A 17,794-nucleotide genomic window follows, 5' to 3' on the forward strand; every position below is an offset into this window, starting at 1 on the left:
ATCTTCAGGTAAGTTGACGGTATAAATAAATAAAATGAATGCGTTATTTTTAAAAATTCAATTATTAATTTTTTAGTAGAACCTATAGAATGGATCTCCAATACAATACAGTATTAATATAAAAATTAAAAATATTCAACATTATTGTAATCATGTTAATTTAGCATTCAGGTGTTAGAAATGACTTAAATTGATTGATTGTACTATTATAATATTCAAATATTGTAAATATAGGTATAATGAGATAATATGTAACTATAAAAGTATTAAATATAGTTTTCTATTTATTTCTATTTAAAACGGATGTATTTCTATGTAATACATACGTATGGTACCTATATAATAATTGAAAATTGGTAGCATGACTAAATATTAATTTAATAAATTAGGTCTAAAATAATTCTTCTATCATGTGTTTTTTTTTTAATTATTTCTATCTGTTTAGCCATTTTTTTTAATTAATCTATTTTAAAATAATTTATATTTCATAATTAACAATGGGGTTATAACCTTTGTTAAATATCCTATAATTTAAGGTACTGCAAGATTCTATACAGTATAATACTGGTATAGTACCGGTAAATATGGTATTATACAATAAGAAAAAAAAATACCGTATTTTAACATCACTAAGTATAATAGGTACATTGATATTCACATTTTTTATTTCCCGTCTCATTTTAAAATGTTGAGAGCACGACTAGTTTGTTTTTCTTCATACAGACATCAAACTTATCATTTTGTGATTTTTTTTACATTATTATTTGTTATTATTATTACACCTTAAAACTGGTGGAGCTTAAATATATATTATATACATTTATATTTAATTTTTTTTTCATTGATCAATCTAATGGCTTGTAAAATATTTACCTATATGATATTAATACGACACGACATTCGTGAAGTTGCATTCTACGTACGACTTTTCAACAACAATCAATTGATATACCTACTAAACATTTTGCAATGTACTAGTTGCATGTGGTAGCTAATCATTGCAATGTTTATTTTGAAAACAATCCATAACTTTACCTTGAACCTCACAAAAATTATCACTGACCCTGTTAGGTTAGGGTTAGTTACATAGTCTACATATCATAATAATAAACATGTATTAAACAATTAATTAATTAGAACTCTCACCTTCACACAGTTATAGGTATGAAAGTAGCCAACTTTCTTAGCTGTAACGATACATGTTTTATATAAAACTGTTGTAATTAGTATTGTATTGAATAAATAAATAAAATAATAATACTAGGAAGATTTCTCCAGATGAAATATGCACTTAATCTGAAGTTCTTCTCAACTGGACGAACTTTGTAGGATTGCAATTGACTTCGACTATAGGACAAAATACACCGTAGGTTAATGTGTGACGGCGACCCATAATTATTATTAATTAATATTACCCATTAATATTATTAAGTTACAATATTCAGATAAAATATTCAGTACACATTCAAATATAATATAATAAACAAAAATAACTTTTTCATACTTTTTACAATATCATATTTATAGTTTGATAATTTTTTTTTATTAATTACGTGATAATTATTATTAACAGTTAGTTTCATGATAAGATAAATTTTATATTTGTATTGAAGACTTATTGGCCAATCTCCGCAGAAATAATAATTGATTTATCAAATATGTGATATAGTAGTGTGTTGATTGACCAACATTTTAAGTACAATAATATGACAGACTGCCATTTTTAATATATACAATTTTTTTTTTTTTTACTTTCATTGATATTGTAGCCATTTTAGCATCTTGGACATTGCCGTCTTAGCATTTTCTTAATTTATATTTCAAAATAAATAGCTAAATAAATACTTGTTTTTGTGTTAATTTCATCGAAATATCTTTTCTACGTTCCCAATTGTGCCTCAAATAATTTTTTAATTATAGCTTTTTCTGCAAATAATCTTTGATTTGGATAGTTGAAACCGATCAATATCCTTACTGCTAAAGTGTAACATTGAGTGCTTTATAAATATTAGGAAATAGGTAAAAAGCGAGTTGGCAATTGAACCGGGCGGTTCCATTACTAACGCCTACAAATCCACAAAAGTCTTTTTAATTATATTAAATATATTCTACAATCAGTATTAAGTTTTAGACTTAGTATCAGCATATTTACATTATTTACATAATACATCCAAATTTTTATCTTAATACCAAAAGATGAATATACAGCGCACTCTAGCGGATAAATATTCCTCTAAGCATTTGTACTATTAGTAAGGTTATGTTGGTTAATAATCTTTGATTCACAACAATCGCCAATAAACCGAATACATTCGTTTTATTATTGGTTTCAAAATAATTATTGTTACTCAGTGTTTTGTTTGTGTTAATATTCCAGTCGTATTGAAAAGTTATATTTATGGTAACTAAAATGCCCGAAGGAGAAACAGAGGTATAATATTAATTTATAATAACTCAATGCGTTTAATACCTTCCAACTTTTATTTTATATTATTTTATTATTTTTTCAGCCTGTCTCATTAGTGACAATCAAAGAGCCAGTTGATTTAATAAGGCTTAGTGTCGATGAAAGGATATATGTTAAAATGCGCCATGATCGAGAACTTCGTGGTCGACTTCATGTAAATACTGATCAAATTTATTTTATATTTTTTGGTAGTTTTTTTTTTTTTAATTAATTTTAAAATCATTAACTTTAAGGATCATAGAAATTAAGAAATACCTTATATTAAGTACAAATAAAATAATATAGTAGATCAGTATGCATTAGAAAAATTTAAAACATCTAAAAAATTAAATAAATAAATTTAATATTAAAACACTCAAAATAAAGATAACTCAAACTAATAATATTGAAGAAGATATTTATACTTATGGTTCAAATAGTTAGAGTACTTAGGTCAGAAAATAATCTTTTAAAGCAATTATCTTCTATCAATATAAATGTAAATACTAAAATAAATATAAATGTTCATTCTTGAATGAATATATTTTAATGCTGGCTATCTATTTCTTTAAATAAGTAATTAATCATTCAGATATTCAAGATTGACGGACAATAAATTATATAGTAAATTTTCTTTTGTTTATTTTGATATATTTTTAATTGATTGAAATGAAATAAGTAATAATTTAATTATATTTTTAAATTATTTAATTTTCTTTTATTATATACAATATATTTTTATTTTAGGCTTTTGATCAGCATTTAAACATGGTATTAGGAGAAGCTGAAGAAACTATCACAACAATTGAGGTTGACGAAGAAACATTTGAGGAAGTATATAAAACTACTAAACGAACTATACCTATGTTGTTTGTTAGAGGAGATGGTGTCATACTTGTTTCTCCTCCATCTACTACATCATAATATATTATGTATTGTTTATGTAATACTAAACAATTAAACTTAATTACTATGTTATTATTTTATCAATGTATTTAATATAAATTATTACAATTAAATATTATAAGAAATAACATTTTTCTTAAAATATAAAGCTAAGTAGTTTAATTATTTATATGTATTAACACGTTCACTGCGGATCATATTACAATACACATTCAAATGTGCAGGAGTAATTCGAGGTTTTTTTTCACTGACGCCAATTGGCGTCATCCGCACCACATACACTTTGCTTTTATCTGACGCTGATTGACGCCAATTGGCGTCATAGCAAATTTGTTATGCTAAGTATACCAAACAGTTATTCACGAATATCATACCAAATTGTTACTTTATTACTTATTATTTTACAATGCAATTAAATTAATAAATAACTAAAAGTAAATATGTACTTCTAATTTAATAAAATAAAAATATTATAGACTAAAAATAGAAATATCAATGTGCGATTGCGCACACGTATTTAATAATATCTACAATAAAGTGAACTCTACAATATTGATCCAAACCATAGATAAATAACATTTTCAAGAAAGACCTATAAGATATAAATAATTATTTTCATTTAGTCTGTGGTATAACCATGATTGCAATAACATTATCTCTATGGTATACACATTTTAAAAGAAGACAATAGATATCAATGGCAAGTTTAATATCTCGTGTGAGAAGGGCCTGGATTAATTTGTCCCTGGGACCCTTGATTTCTCTCCACGGCCCTGATTGTATGCTAAATAAATAAATCATTGATGTTGGAACATAAGCCCAAACTATTGTTGGATATTAGGCCTCAACCTGACAAAATTTAAATTTATAGGTAATTAAGAAAAAAAATCATCTCATAATTCCGTCATCCTGTAATTTGTAATATAATATAAAATGAGTTTGTAATTTAACTTTCAGATTTTAAAAATCAAAACAATTGATATCTAATGATCTAAAGTTTAATTATGAACAAAAGTTTCTGGCCTTCGAAATTCAAATCAAAAAATGTAAATCATATTTTTAATTTTAATACAACTTATAAACTAAACTCATAAATTAGGAACTGGTATATTTCTGTTACCCTTACCTTTTACTCCTCCCCTAAAAAATATATATTGCGTTTTCCATTTATTATCAAGTTTATCAATCATGATATATTTTCTTTTGTCATTTCAACTCATGAGTTATAGGTAATTACATTTTATTAAGAAAATATTATAAGGATTCTCCAATTTATTATTAACAATCTTAATAATATTAGCATTAAGTCTGGATTATATACAATCTACATAAGTAATCCAAGACCTGGATAATGACATAAAATAACAGCAACATGCAATTAACTGACTGTAGTACAAATTACAGCTGCAACCAGACGTGTGTACAGGAATCATTCAAGGAAGAGATTCAAAATTATATATCTTATCTTAGGTAAAAATGAAATAAAAAAATACATGTAGAAATATCCATGATCAAAAATATCAGGATTGAAAATCATTAAATGTAAACAAATGTCTGAACAGCTGACTTGCCAGTAAAAATGCGTTGTATCGATATCTGCACTAACAACGATAATCGACATTAGATGGAAAATGTCCAAAAATTAAATAGAAGAAGGAGTCAAAATGAAAAAACTGACACTTTTATAACAAAAATGGACAAATGAATTTTCAAGTTAGTTTAATTTTTATAAAATAAGAACTAGATATATTTTTAGTAAAAATGTATGTAAGAATATCCTCATGGGGGGTAGAACTCCCCCTCCCCTTGAACATGGGCCTGGCTGTAATAAATGAAAAATTTATGTGGCATGCTGAATAAATGTTTAGTTCGCGGCAGACAACAATTAGTTAAATTAATTAATAACTAAATACAATTTCAACTTAAATGAGAATCAAATTTGATTTTAATGTACAATAGATGCATTAAATGTAATAATAAACTTATTTCGATTTTTTTTTTTTTTTAAATTTTATAATTACATATAATAAAGTAAAAATTAACAGTATTTAAAATCATAATTACGTGTAAATATCACCTAAGGTAAATAGGGATGAAAATGTCAAGCCTAAACAATCTAAGAGTGATTATTTTCAAAGTCACTGTCAAAAACTGAAAATCGCTTGCATTTTACCTTTATTTTTTTTGTTTAAGTTGTTTCAATCATCAATATTCATTAAAATTAGTTAAAATAGCTGGTTGCCATTTAAAAAAATGTACTACGCATGCACTAGTCTAAACAAATTCAAAGGTCATAAAAATATCAATTTTTATGTTATAACAACGAACTAAAAAACAGAATTTAAATTGCAGGTCTCTAGGTAAAGATATCGAGTGTTCTCAATTAACGTTTACATACTGTATGTATATAAAATTGTTTTTTCCGCGAGTACTGGCCCATAGATGCCTTAGCGTGATGCCACATTCCCTCAATATTCGTATGTGCGCCGGTATCAGGATGTTTAAACTGAATTGAATGTTCGTAACCTTCGTTTTTTAAATAGTCATAACTCTAAAATCAAATATTTATGGTTAATATTAAAATAAGAAGAGACCACATGCTTTCCAACAATCACTAACGATCAATGTACTGGGCAAAATCCATTTTTTAACCAACACCAGTAATGTTTCATTGTCACAACATTCTACGAGTACAAACACATTTGCCTGTTATCCGCTCTATTCCACCAAAAACCCATTGCCCTTCTACTCGATGACCCCTATTATATTTTTATCGACCAAATTTTAACTCATCAATTTCTACAACTTACCCTACACCACATTCGTAATCAGTGGCGGCATCTGGGGGGAGCATGAGGGTGCAGTTGCACTCACGACAATTTTTCTAGGGGGGAAAAAGTATCATTTTGCATCCACAGGCAACAGTAAAAAATATTATATTATATTTTAGTTATTGAATTGCAAATGCTAACAATAGTAATATAATGTAATTTTAATTATAATATATGTTACTAACAGTAATTGTTTTTTATTATTATTTATGTTGATAAAAATAGGTTCCTTATATATTTATAAGTTATAACTAATATTTACAATTATATATTATACTAATTGAAATATATAATAAAGTTTTACATAAAGATTTTTTTTATTACTTTTGTAATAGTAGTAGTTAAATATTAGGTGACGTGGAAAAACACCCCCCCCCCACCAACCGGTTTGTGAATTTAGTAAATAATTAAAGAACATTATTTTTGCTTTTTAGAAATTAAAAAAAAATAACATTACCAATTTTATCGTGACATAATCCATCGAAGATAACTTCTCGATGGAAAGATGCCTAATCAACAGCAGATTGTTGAGCAATTTTAATTCGTTTTTGATAAAGGAAAGAAACCTACTCCGTTCATAAATATCTAAATATTACAATACAATAAATCGACACGTGTTTTATTAAAGAACGTGCTTTTCCTTATCGATTATTTAAAATCACAGATCACTTTTTTTCGATTATTTTTTAATAAAATTTTCTGCACTGCCAAACAAATCCATCGATGAAATCTGTGTGCAGGCATAATTTAGCAAAATTACCATTTTTACATTTTAGGTTGTTGTTTTTCGCAAAAGACTCCACAGTTGAAGTGTTATTCAATAACTGACATTGACAATTGACCGTCTTCATTACACTCAAATAATTTAAATAATTTTACAATAATCCATATTATTAATTATTATTACTATTTATTAAATTGTTAAAAAACTTGAAAAATATTAAGTGCACGTGTTATGTTTACTGCGTTAGAAATAGTTATGAACCAAAAATAAATAGGTATTATATTTTATCTACAGTTGAACAAATAATATCTCTTTATTTTAAATCATTTAAAATGTAATATCCACATACTAACATTCGTTTGATTGTAAACGAAAGTAATGGAATGTTATGACTACGCAAACGATAATGGGATAATGAAAATTGTATTTAAGTAAGGTCGGACAGCTTAAAACGAAAATATACCTTGATTTGCTATGCTATACCTCCTCAAGTAAATTATAGATTAAAAATTTACATTTTAGGTCATCATTTTCCCAAATTAAAATATTTAAAAAATTAGAAAAAAAAATTGCAAAAATGTATCTCATACTGAAGTCAGTTTTGAACTTGAATTTATAGATCTAAAGCGGACTCACAGTACCAAGACACTATAACAATATGGGTAACCAAATAAATTATTTGATATAACACGCAAAAAATAAATTCGTCCGCTTAATTTGATTGCACCATTGTTCTCAGCGTAAAAAACGATTCCATTTATAAAAAAAAAAAATAAATGAATAATTCAAGTAGGCGTTAAACTAGATTTATGCCGCATAGGTATATACGATTCTATAGAGTAAACAAAGAAAATTAATATACTTTTGTTCCTTATTTTTATTTTTATATTTTGACATATATTTATTTCAGACGAAAATATTTTATTTTCTCATCCTCCTCTTTTAAACTGTTTGATGTATTGAAGATAAAATGTTTTATTGTTTTCATATTTCATTGATAATATGCATCTTGCGGCTGGTACTTAATTTAATAACTGCAACTTGCAGATATGACCAAAACAAAAAATGAGTTTGTTAAAATTAAATATTATGCATGTTGTCTGCTTCGAAATCGTTTAGTTAGAAAATGTTTAAATTATTATTTAAATGATTTTAAAACAATAATTTCATTTTTAATTTTCACTATAGCACCGGTGTGGCGAATATACTCCCAGAAACATTACGGAAAGACGGACGGCTGGTCGTGACGTATCCGCCGCGGCGCGCCGTAACAACAACAATATCTCGGTAAATATTTTCTTCCATGACCCGTGGTAGGGCGGTATACCACGCTATTTACGATACGCCATTTGTCGGTACTGCGATCTCTCGTTCGCGGACACCAGCTCGACTGATAATCGATGGTATCGACTATTGAACGTTTTCCGCCTCGACGCCACAACAGTAGTCCTTGAGCGTGTGCGTTTATTGCGTTGGCTCCGTTTTGTTTGCGCGTAGTCCAGTGTCCTGCCGTCCCGAGTCCGCTGGCCGTGTCTCTCGTACCGCAGCACGCGTCCTGTTACCCGCTGTTGGTCGCCTGATGCATTTTCCCGCGGGCCTGTCGACGCGACCGTGGCGATGCTGTGCCCGTGACGGACGTGCCGGATCCGAACAATCGGAGGCGCCCGCAGTGGATCGGTCAATTCGCCTCTGTTAAATGACCACCGAGGTGAGTGATCATGTCTGGATTCGTCATGTTTCTGGGGTGTAGTCCTGCGCACTGTATTCACCGACCGAGTTCTCTTTGACGATGATCGGTGCCGTTATCTAGACTCTTCGGTTGAACTGCTAGTTGTTTTGTACCCAGATCAGCACCAAGACTTTCACTCTTTCGTTCACTGTTCTTTTAAGTGATTTGTGTTTTAAAATTACTTATTTGTTTTCCATGATTCATCACTAATTATATCTCTTCATTGCTCTTCTCACCGCATATGTCTGTAGATGTGTTCTATATTGATGTTAATTTTAGCTATACATCATTTATCAATACTTTGTATACATTTTTGTAATGTCAACTGTCTTAAGATGTATACATAATACTTACATTGAAGTGTATTTTTACATTATTTGTTATTTGTTATTGCATACATATTTATAATATCAGTTATTAGTTTATTTATCAGTTTAAGACCATTCATACGCTTAAGACAAATTTTTATTCATTTTTATGGGAAACGCCCAAAACAAACATTCTTGACTAATGACTGTTTGCATTTTATAAATAACCACTTTGTACTTTAATTTTCTAACAATTATTTTGTTTTAAAGTTTTAAAATGTTGGTCAAATGTGTGATTTGACTCTATTTTAAAGGTCTATATGTGATATAGATTTTGAGACTATCTCTACTTACTTGCATACTGAGTACTAAGCTGAATACATACAATGGTTATCATTATAAATATGCAGTTGATAACATCTGAGTAATTAAACAGAAGATATAAATCTGGTTTTTATCAAAAAAAAAACTTTTTCTTAATATATCCAAGTACTTTTTTATTTTTATTTAATTATGTATCTAAACAATTTTATGTAAATTAAATGATTATGTTTGGATTGTATATTATGTAAAACATATTTTGAAAATAAATATTTCTAAGTAGGTAGATAATTATATTTGGAAAATAATACATACATTACACAATATATTTAAAAAATCTTTATACTGAATGCATTCTTAGATTATATGCTAGTAATTTATATGATCTGAGATTGCAGTTATTGGAATGGTTAAATATTTTATAATCTTATCATTTATATAGGTTAAATTATTTAATAAGGTTGTTTCTTAGTAGATTTATATAATAAATAATGTTGATAATGTTTTATTGCTACTTATTATAATATTATTTATGATTCATGCTTCATAATAATAATGATTCCTTGTTTAAAATATTTATATTACTGAGTAAAAATAAATATACATTTTAATCTGTCTTCTTAAATTATATATAAATAATTTTTAAAATTGTGTAATATCTCTATTTTTGTATATTGCCCACGTTTGTATCTAAATAATTTTAAAATTTTAACATATTATATTTATTTGAAAAATTAAAGCTAAAATTTATTATTTTAATTGATCTTGTAAAAAATGTATTTCTATTTAAAAACTGTAGTTTCTAAAGTATTTAATTGTTTCTAAGATATATTATATTTTACAAAGTTTTAAGAAGAAAAATTATGAAATATTAAGATATTAGATAATATAATTAATTTATAATTAATTTATAAAATTGAACAGATTTATCATAACATTAAAATTAATAATACATTTAGATAACATAATTAATTTATGTGTATTAATTGTCATACCATAATCAATATAATATGTTCAAAAATCTGGTTGTTTTATAGTACCTATTTATCAAATTATATACATATTAAAAATATAATTTTTTTGATTACAACACTTTAATTTGTAGAGTAAATTTTTTTTTTGGCTTGCATTTCTTTATCAATTTTGACATTGTCCATATGATCTTATAGTTTATATTACCATTGCTGATATAATTCTTATAAGCTTCAATAATTATTTTTGTGCTAATGATATTAAAATATTATCATTTAGTAATTCAAAATTATAACTATGTTACTGCTACTATATATGTACCTACTGATACTGATAGTTAATATTTTATATTAACAATTATCTTTACATTAATATTCAATATTATATAGAATAAACCTAAAATGACCATAGTTTTTGAGGTTAAGATCAACAATAAAAAAATAAACCTATGCACCTAATATATTATATAGAATATTTGATGAAATCATTTTTATTAGTAAATAAATGACAAACCTGTGATAGTGAATCAAAATCAATCACAGTAATGTTATCAAATTTTATTTTATTTTTTTTAAGATTATATCTGCTTTTTTCATTTAATACATTTTTACCATTTGATATTTTTATGCATATCATTGATGTGAATTTTGAATATTATTATTAATTAATATACTATAACATGCCTCATATGTATGTCAATGTAACAAATTAATGTTTAAATTGGCCCTCATCTCTAGTTGGACTGAGTCATAGTATCATTCAACTCCATAATAACTAGTTGTAATTGATACAAATTGAAGGGAATAAGGGAACATAATATTATAAATGTTTTATTGAAACAATAATAGTATTATACATTTTGTGATGTTCAAAGTATGCTTTTTAATTTAAAATTAAATTTTTTAATTATTTGAATCTTATAGATAATAATAATTAAATATACACATATACCTTATAACTATAACAAATTAAACTGTATGCATAATTATTAATATTTATTATATTATACTTGTTTATTGGTTAACTCATTATGACTGTTAAAAATTAAAAAATTTGTTATATTTTTATTATATTATATGATAGGAATCGTAATAAATTTGAAAATGTTTATATTTATTATTTACTGAACTATCTACATTTATACATTTACAGTTTTTGTCCTAATATTATTATTATATATGCCAACTATCTAAATAAAATATTTTTCATTGTTATTGTTAATTTATGCTAATTTTATTTTGCAGTTTACATAAACTATGCCATTACCAAAGCGTGTCGTAGAACCCGTGCATGTAGCACGTAACACAGTCTCACAAGCAGGGAGTTATGGCGCTACAAATTCAATACCTAATGAGTTAGAAGCTGTTACAAATGGCACTCTTGCTAATACAGTACGTCAGTTATCAAGCTTATCTAAACAAGCTGAAGATATGTTTGGTGAGCTTATACGTGAAGCTCATTCACTTACAGTACGAGTTAATTCATTACAAATTAGGTTAGATAGATTATCTGTCAACACTAAACAATTAGATAGTACTGGCGAAGAAGGTAATTAATATTTATTTAATATAATTTCTATTAAAATTACTTTAAATCACAAATTTTATCTATTTTGTTTAGTATCCTTGCAAGACATTCATATGCGAAAGGCTTTTAAGAGTGCTATTGTTTTCGATCAGCAAGTTTTATCAAGAGACACAATGCCTGCACCAATGCTTGAAATGTATTCACAATGTGATAAACCACCTCCTCTTTATAAGCTTAATCCTTACAGGTAACTAGTATAGAAAAACCTAAACACTTCATCATTAAAATTAAAACATGAAATTTTTTTTTTTTTCAGGGAGGATGGTAAAGATGGTATGAAGTTCTACACTGACCCAGATTACTTTTTCAATTTATGGAGATTAGAAATGTTAAAAGATACAGAAAAAATGATGCATGATCGTGGAAAAAAAGTATGATCTCAATATTTATAATTTTCATTAGAATATTATATTTTAAAATTATAAATTAATGATTTTCTATGTTTTTTATACAATAGCCTCACAGACCCAAAACTGAAGGTAGTGGTGGCCGACATAAAAAAAGAGTCAGACAACCATACAGTACAAGAGAAAGACAAAGACAACTGGCAACTCAACATGGAGAATATATTATGCCTCAAGATAATTCCCATTATAGGGCCCCTCATCAGGTATATTATAAATTATTAAGTAATGAAGAAATTAGAAATTATTCCAAAGATAACCTGATAATATCCTAATCTATTTATCTTCTTCAACTAAATTTATGTTATATTTTTTTAGTATAAGCAACAAGTAAATGTGTTATACTTATACACTTAACAATTAATGTTCAATGTAATTAACATTTTATTGATATTCCTATTATTCTTATATACATATTCTTATATATATATGGACTTTAAAATATTTGTCATATAGCTTGTATTTAAATAATTATATACAATATGTAATGATCAAATCAAATATATCAGAAACATAGCAATACCAAAATATGCTCATATAAAGTTATGGGTAGGTTTAAGGGGGTGACTAAGGGGACATTATACCCCTCCACTTGGGACTAAGCTATATATTTTACAAAGCAAAGTATTATTATATATTAATAATTATAATAAAATATTGTCAATGATCATTGATGAATATGGTCTCTATTTTATATATTTTTTTTATAAATAAATAGCTCACTTTTGTTGTTAATTATATGTATTTACCTATATTTTAAAATGGTTTCTGATTAAAATTGATACCAATAATGTAACTATTCAAACTTGTCATTATTGTGAAAAAAATGACTTACTTATGAGGGACTCAAAAGCATATTATGTAATTTAAAATTTTATATAGATTTAAAAAACCAACTTACTAAATTCTTAAACTTCCATTAGCCCCTCCCTTGGTTAGTAATAAAATCCTCCCCTGTATAAAGTAATCATACATTTTAAGCAAAATTAATTTTATTAATTTTTGTTTAAGTTTTTTTTAGTTAACTGAAAATAGTCAATTTTCTAAGAAGAAAACTGTTCACCCTTTTGAAGAACTTAAATATTTTATTTTTTTTTTTATTAATTAAAAATGTATTTATGCTTTGTTTAGCCGTATGAATACATGGAAGAAAGCACAATGATGTTAGGATTATCAATGAATGATCAACATCGACCATCAAGACCCAATAGCATCGAGTTACGTAGATCTTATGGTCCAGAGCAACTTCATAATCACACTGGAAATAACATGGTAGATGGACATATCTACAGTCCTCCCCCTATGAATATTATTGATAGGTAAATTTGCATTTATCATATTGATAATGTATATATTGAATTTTAAATACCGAATGAATAGTAAATATTTCTATTAATATGTTTTGTTCTAGCAATAACTATGCTGCACCACTTAGTAGTAATATGATGTATGATGAATCAAATGTATACAATCATCAAACACAACAAAACAATTACCAATACACAGGAAGTATGGGCGAAGTAATAAGTCCATTGGGTACACCTAGTCGAGGAGGTAGAATTAGACCATCTCAACCACCTCCTGCTCCACCAAGCAATAATAATTCAAATAACAGGTAAGCAAAGCATTTTATTTAAATAATAATATATTTATATAAATTAATAAGTTTTCTTTTACTATTGGAATCATAACAATAAAAAAAATATTATGAATTATACTTTTTTTATTTAGTACCCCTACTGTTTCATCGGCCAGCACTCCAACTCGTGGTCGCAGTTTGAGTTCCAATCGTGAAACATTGCCTCCTCCGCCACCTCCTCCAATTGAGAACAATTTACCTTTTACAGAACCTTTACCACCACCTCCCCCACCTGTATCTATTAGCCCTCCTTTGCCATCAGCAAACATTCCACCTCCTCCACCATTACCACCAATGCCTGATCCACCAGCAACATTAGCTAATGGAGATATAAAATCACCTCCAAAACAAGTAAGTACTTTAATTTATGAATACATTTTTGAATACAAGATCAGATAATTATGCATTGATATTTTTATAGAAATCTCCTCCTAATCACATAATTCAATCCAAACCACTAGTACTCCCTGCTGAATGTAACAATGTTAGACAGCTTAATGGTGTTATTAATGATTTAAAAACAACTGTTACCAATATCAGTAGCGGCACTGTGAGTGCATTAAGAAAAACACCTGGGCCAGGTCATGTCACTCATTATGATCCACGTAGCGATTTACTTAAAGCAATTAGAGATGGTAAGACATTAATTATTAATAAATTATATGCAATTAATAACTTTTGTGTAATTTGTGTATGTTTAGGTGTTGAATTGAGAAAAGTAGAAAAAATTAAACAAAAAGAAGGAGAACGTAGTAATGCATTGCATGATGTTGCTTCAATATTGGCCCGTCGTGTAGCTGTTGAAATTTCTGATTCAGATTCAGCATCAGGTAGTGAATATGACAGTGATGGTTGGGCTGAAGAAACTTGCGCATAGTGAATAAATGAAGTAACATAATTTTCATCAAACATTCCTTGTCATTCTATTATTATATTATCAATACTTTAAAAGTTTCATTAGCTATCATTTTTGTTTCCTGTGTGTCTATGTGCTTGTGTTGAAAATCCATATTTTTCTGTTTGATGATATTTAACAATCTGATGCATTAGCTAGTTTTCATAAAATAATATTACAGTCAACAAAATCGAATAATTCCTATTGAAAAAAAGCCATTAATTTTTTTCAATTTTTTTTCTTTTTATAGTTTACAAACCTAAATATTTATGTAATTAATTATTTTTTAATTTAACTTATTTTTTTTTTTTTTTTAATAATTTCTTAAAAATAATCACAGATGTATCTATATTGCATTTTAATAATAATAATAATTTATTTGCTACTCTTATTCCTATTTTTTCATGCAACATACGCATTTTAGTGCCAAATGAATAATTATACCAATTTTATTTTATACACAATAGTATGTTAATTTATATTTCACTGAGTTAATTATAAATGTTGAATTCATTATTTTAAAGAATTTTTATGTACAAAATTACTAATAATTTATTTATTACAAATGAAAAAATATGATAGTAGTTTAACAAACCACTAATTTATTATTAATAAATTATTTTTATTTTCAAATAAATGAATTATATTATGACTAATTTATGAATTTCATTTCCGAATTTGAACAAATAACTATCAATTATTTTAATTTATTTTATTGCATTAAATATAATATAAAGTGTTATTAAAAAAAAATAAATAAATAAAAAAATGTGGTAGTTATTAGCTACCATTAATATTGTGTGCAATATTCCATAGCAGCTAACAAATTGAATATTATTTTGTTATTTGACAGAAATAAGACTAATTTTAATTTATGTTCAATGAACAAGAAGAGAAAATGCTCAACTTTGCTCAAATAGTTTTTCAAATTGACTTATATTTGAATATGGTTTTGTCTATACGTAGAACACTGTTGCACATACTACTATGACACCATTAAATTCAGCAAACTATACACAAGTTCAATTAAGATGATATTTTTCTTAGTAATTGAATTAAAGTTCCTTTTTTTTAACATATTCCATGCCACTCAATATCCATGTATTTATTCTTACTAAAATTACAAAATAATAAAACTATTCTATAATTAATCATATAGTTTTTAAAATTAAATTTAAATGACAAAAAAAAACTATTTGTATTAAATTCATATGACAGTTATTTGTGGGACAACTTTTAATTCAAATAATATTTTTACAAGTAATCATTTAAAAATAATAAATAATATTACCTTAATCTATTTATGCTACATAGAACAAACTTCTAGTGTTTGTTTTTTAATAACAAAACGCATTTGTTAAATTGCATATAACTACATCGATATGTTGTTAATTACATTATAATAATGTATTTGATATAACATTTTTATTATAATATATTGTTTAGTTAATTTTTCATCTTTTATTTATTTATATTTTGTTTACGAGTTTGAAAGTCTATGTTATTTGTACTGTGTAAATATATATAATATGTATATTATATTATATAAAGAAAGAGATAAAAAAAGAAAAGAACAAATATCAGTGTTGTATATTTGTAACCCAAAGCTTACTGTTAAATATATAAATAAATGTACATTCAAAATATAGAAGGTATATAATATATTATACAAGTAGACTATAAAGTGTAATGTTTTATATTTATATTTTGTCAATATAATATATTAATTTAATATTTTTTATCCATCATATTATTTTAACCTGTGCATTATGAATTATATTATTTATTTGTAACCCAAATAAAATCGATGTTTTTATCGATTTAAAAAAAAAAAAAAATGGTTTTGTTATTTATATACTCATAATTATTTTTTCAACTACAATAACTATAGTTCATAAAGAAATGTCCATTATTAATTAGTGAGTAAATCACATATTATAGATTGTCCATATTTCTATAACAGAAGTCAGTGTTATATTACCTATTGGTGTCTTATTTATATATTTTAATTTAAGTGAAAAGGTTTGTTATTTTGTACCTTTCCTTATGTATTTACTTATTTATACCAAGTTATTCAATATTATGAATTAAAATATATTTTTATAAAGAAAAAGCATTTTAATAGAACAAGGATAAATTATTTTGTAACCAAATAACTTAGGTTTTTAGAACCTAGGTAAAACATATGGAATTATTAATGGACAATTAGAAACCCAAGTTTTTAAATAAACACATAAATTCTTCAAGTTAGTCAAGTTTTATTATAATTATTAAACTTACATTTTCATGGCTATTAGTTTTAAGTTTATTAATAAAAATAAATAAATTTTAAATATATTAGTTGTAGTATGATCGTGACATTTGTAATAATATTATTTTTTTAAATTGAATGTTTATATAAATGAAACGTAAGTCTCATGAACAAAATTCATATGAAAACATCAAAATTAATATTTGATTATTATTTATCAATTAAAGGTTTTTATTTTCTGAAAATTATAATTAAATTATTTGATTGTTATAAAAAGCATATAAGTACCTTTATTATTATAGATTAATTATATACTATATTATGACATCCCTCACAAACCAAAAGTATTCATACTTTGAACATACTTCATATTTAATACTATCAGTGGCAAAAGCAGAAAAATGTCATGGGGGAAAGGTTTAATAAATGTAAAATGATAAATAGCATGCTTTAATACTTATATAATATATATAATTATATATTTTATTTGCAAAGCTCATGGGAAACTGAAATAACTATTAAATCTGTAGTTTAAGATATTTTTTATACCATTATTCAAATATTTCGGAAAAGGTTGACCCCTCCCCCCTGCATTCTTGCCTATTCACTGTATATACTATGCCTACCACTATTATAATTCCATGTACTTACATAATTGTGTGCTTTTCATTATTGCAATGTAATAAAAAAAAACGTGGTAAAATTCTAAAAAAAATAATTTTGAGTTAAAGTCAATAAATGGATTGATTTATAATAGTCAGTTTATCAAGAATAATAAGCA

At 25.8% G+C, this 17,794-nt stretch overlaps 2 protein-coding genes across 2 annotated transcripts; both read left to right on the top strand.

The window, feature by feature from the left end:
• Positions 1-2,266: 2,266 nt before the first annotated feature.
• LOC112692605 (sm-like protein LSM3A) lies at positions 2,267-3,427 on the top strand. Its single transcript, XM_025567334.1, has 3 exons — positions 2,267-2,431; positions 2,511-2,621; positions 3,194-3,427. Exons 1-3 carry the CDS (start codon positions 2,399-2,401, stop codon positions 3,368-3,370), a joined length of 321 nt encoding a protein of 106 aa, XP_025423119.1. The 5' UTR covers positions 2,267-2,398; the 3' UTR covers positions 3,371-3,427.
• A 4,858-nt stretch (positions 3,428-8,285) lies between these two features.
• On the top strand, positions 8,286-15,020 carry LOC112692638 (wiskott-Aldrich syndrome protein family member 3-like). Its single transcript, XM_025567365.1, has 10 exons — positions 8,286-8,615; positions 11,482-11,785; positions 11,858-12,011; positions 12,081-12,195; positions 12,282-12,434; positions 13,360-13,547; positions 13,640-13,843; positions 13,960-14,218; positions 14,289-14,502; positions 14,569-15,020. The coding sequence occupies exons 2-10, from the start codon at positions 11,494-11,496 to the stop codon at positions 14,742-14,744; spliced, it is 1,755 nt and encodes a 584-aa protein (XP_025423150.1). The 5' UTR covers positions 8,286-8,615; positions 11,482-11,493; the 3' UTR covers positions 14,745-15,020.
• The last annotated feature ends 2,774 nt before the right edge of the window (positions 15,021-17,794 follow it).

Source organism: Sipha flava, unplaced genomic scaffold (assembly GCF_003268045.1).
Source record: "Sipha flava isolate LNK unplaced genomic scaffold, YSA_version1 75_pilon_pilon, whole genome shotgun sequence".
Taxonomy (NCBI): domain Eukaryota; kingdom Metazoa; phylum Arthropoda; class Insecta; order Hemiptera; family Aphididae; genus Sipha; species Sipha flava.

Excerpts from the sequence above, each read along its gene's own strand:
- LOC112692638 (XM_025567365.1), top strand. The coding sequence starts at position 11,494 with ATGCCATTACCAAAGCGTGTCGTAGAACCCGTGCATGTAGCACGTAAC. Across the intron at positions 14,219-14,288 it reads TAAAATCACCTCCAAAACAA|AAATCTCCTCCTAATCACAT; the intron begins GTAAGTACTTTA and ends ATATTTTTATAG. Across the intron at positions 14,503-14,568 it reads ACTTAAAGCAATTAGAGATG|GTGTTGAATTGAGAAAAGTA; the intron begins GTAAGACATTAA and ends GTGTATGTTTAG.
- LOC112692605 (XM_025567334.1), top strand. The coding sequence starts at position 2,399 with ATGGTAACTAAAATGCCCGAAGGAGAAACAGAG. Across the intron at positions 2,432-2,510 it reads TGCCCGAAGGAGAAACAGAG|CCTGTCTCATTAGTGACAAT; the intron begins GTATAATATTAA and ends TTATTTTTTCAG. Across the intron at positions 2,622-3,193 it reads AACTTCGTGGTCGACTTCAT|GCTTTTGATCAGCATTTAAA; the intron begins GTAAATACTGAT and ends TTTTTATTTTAG.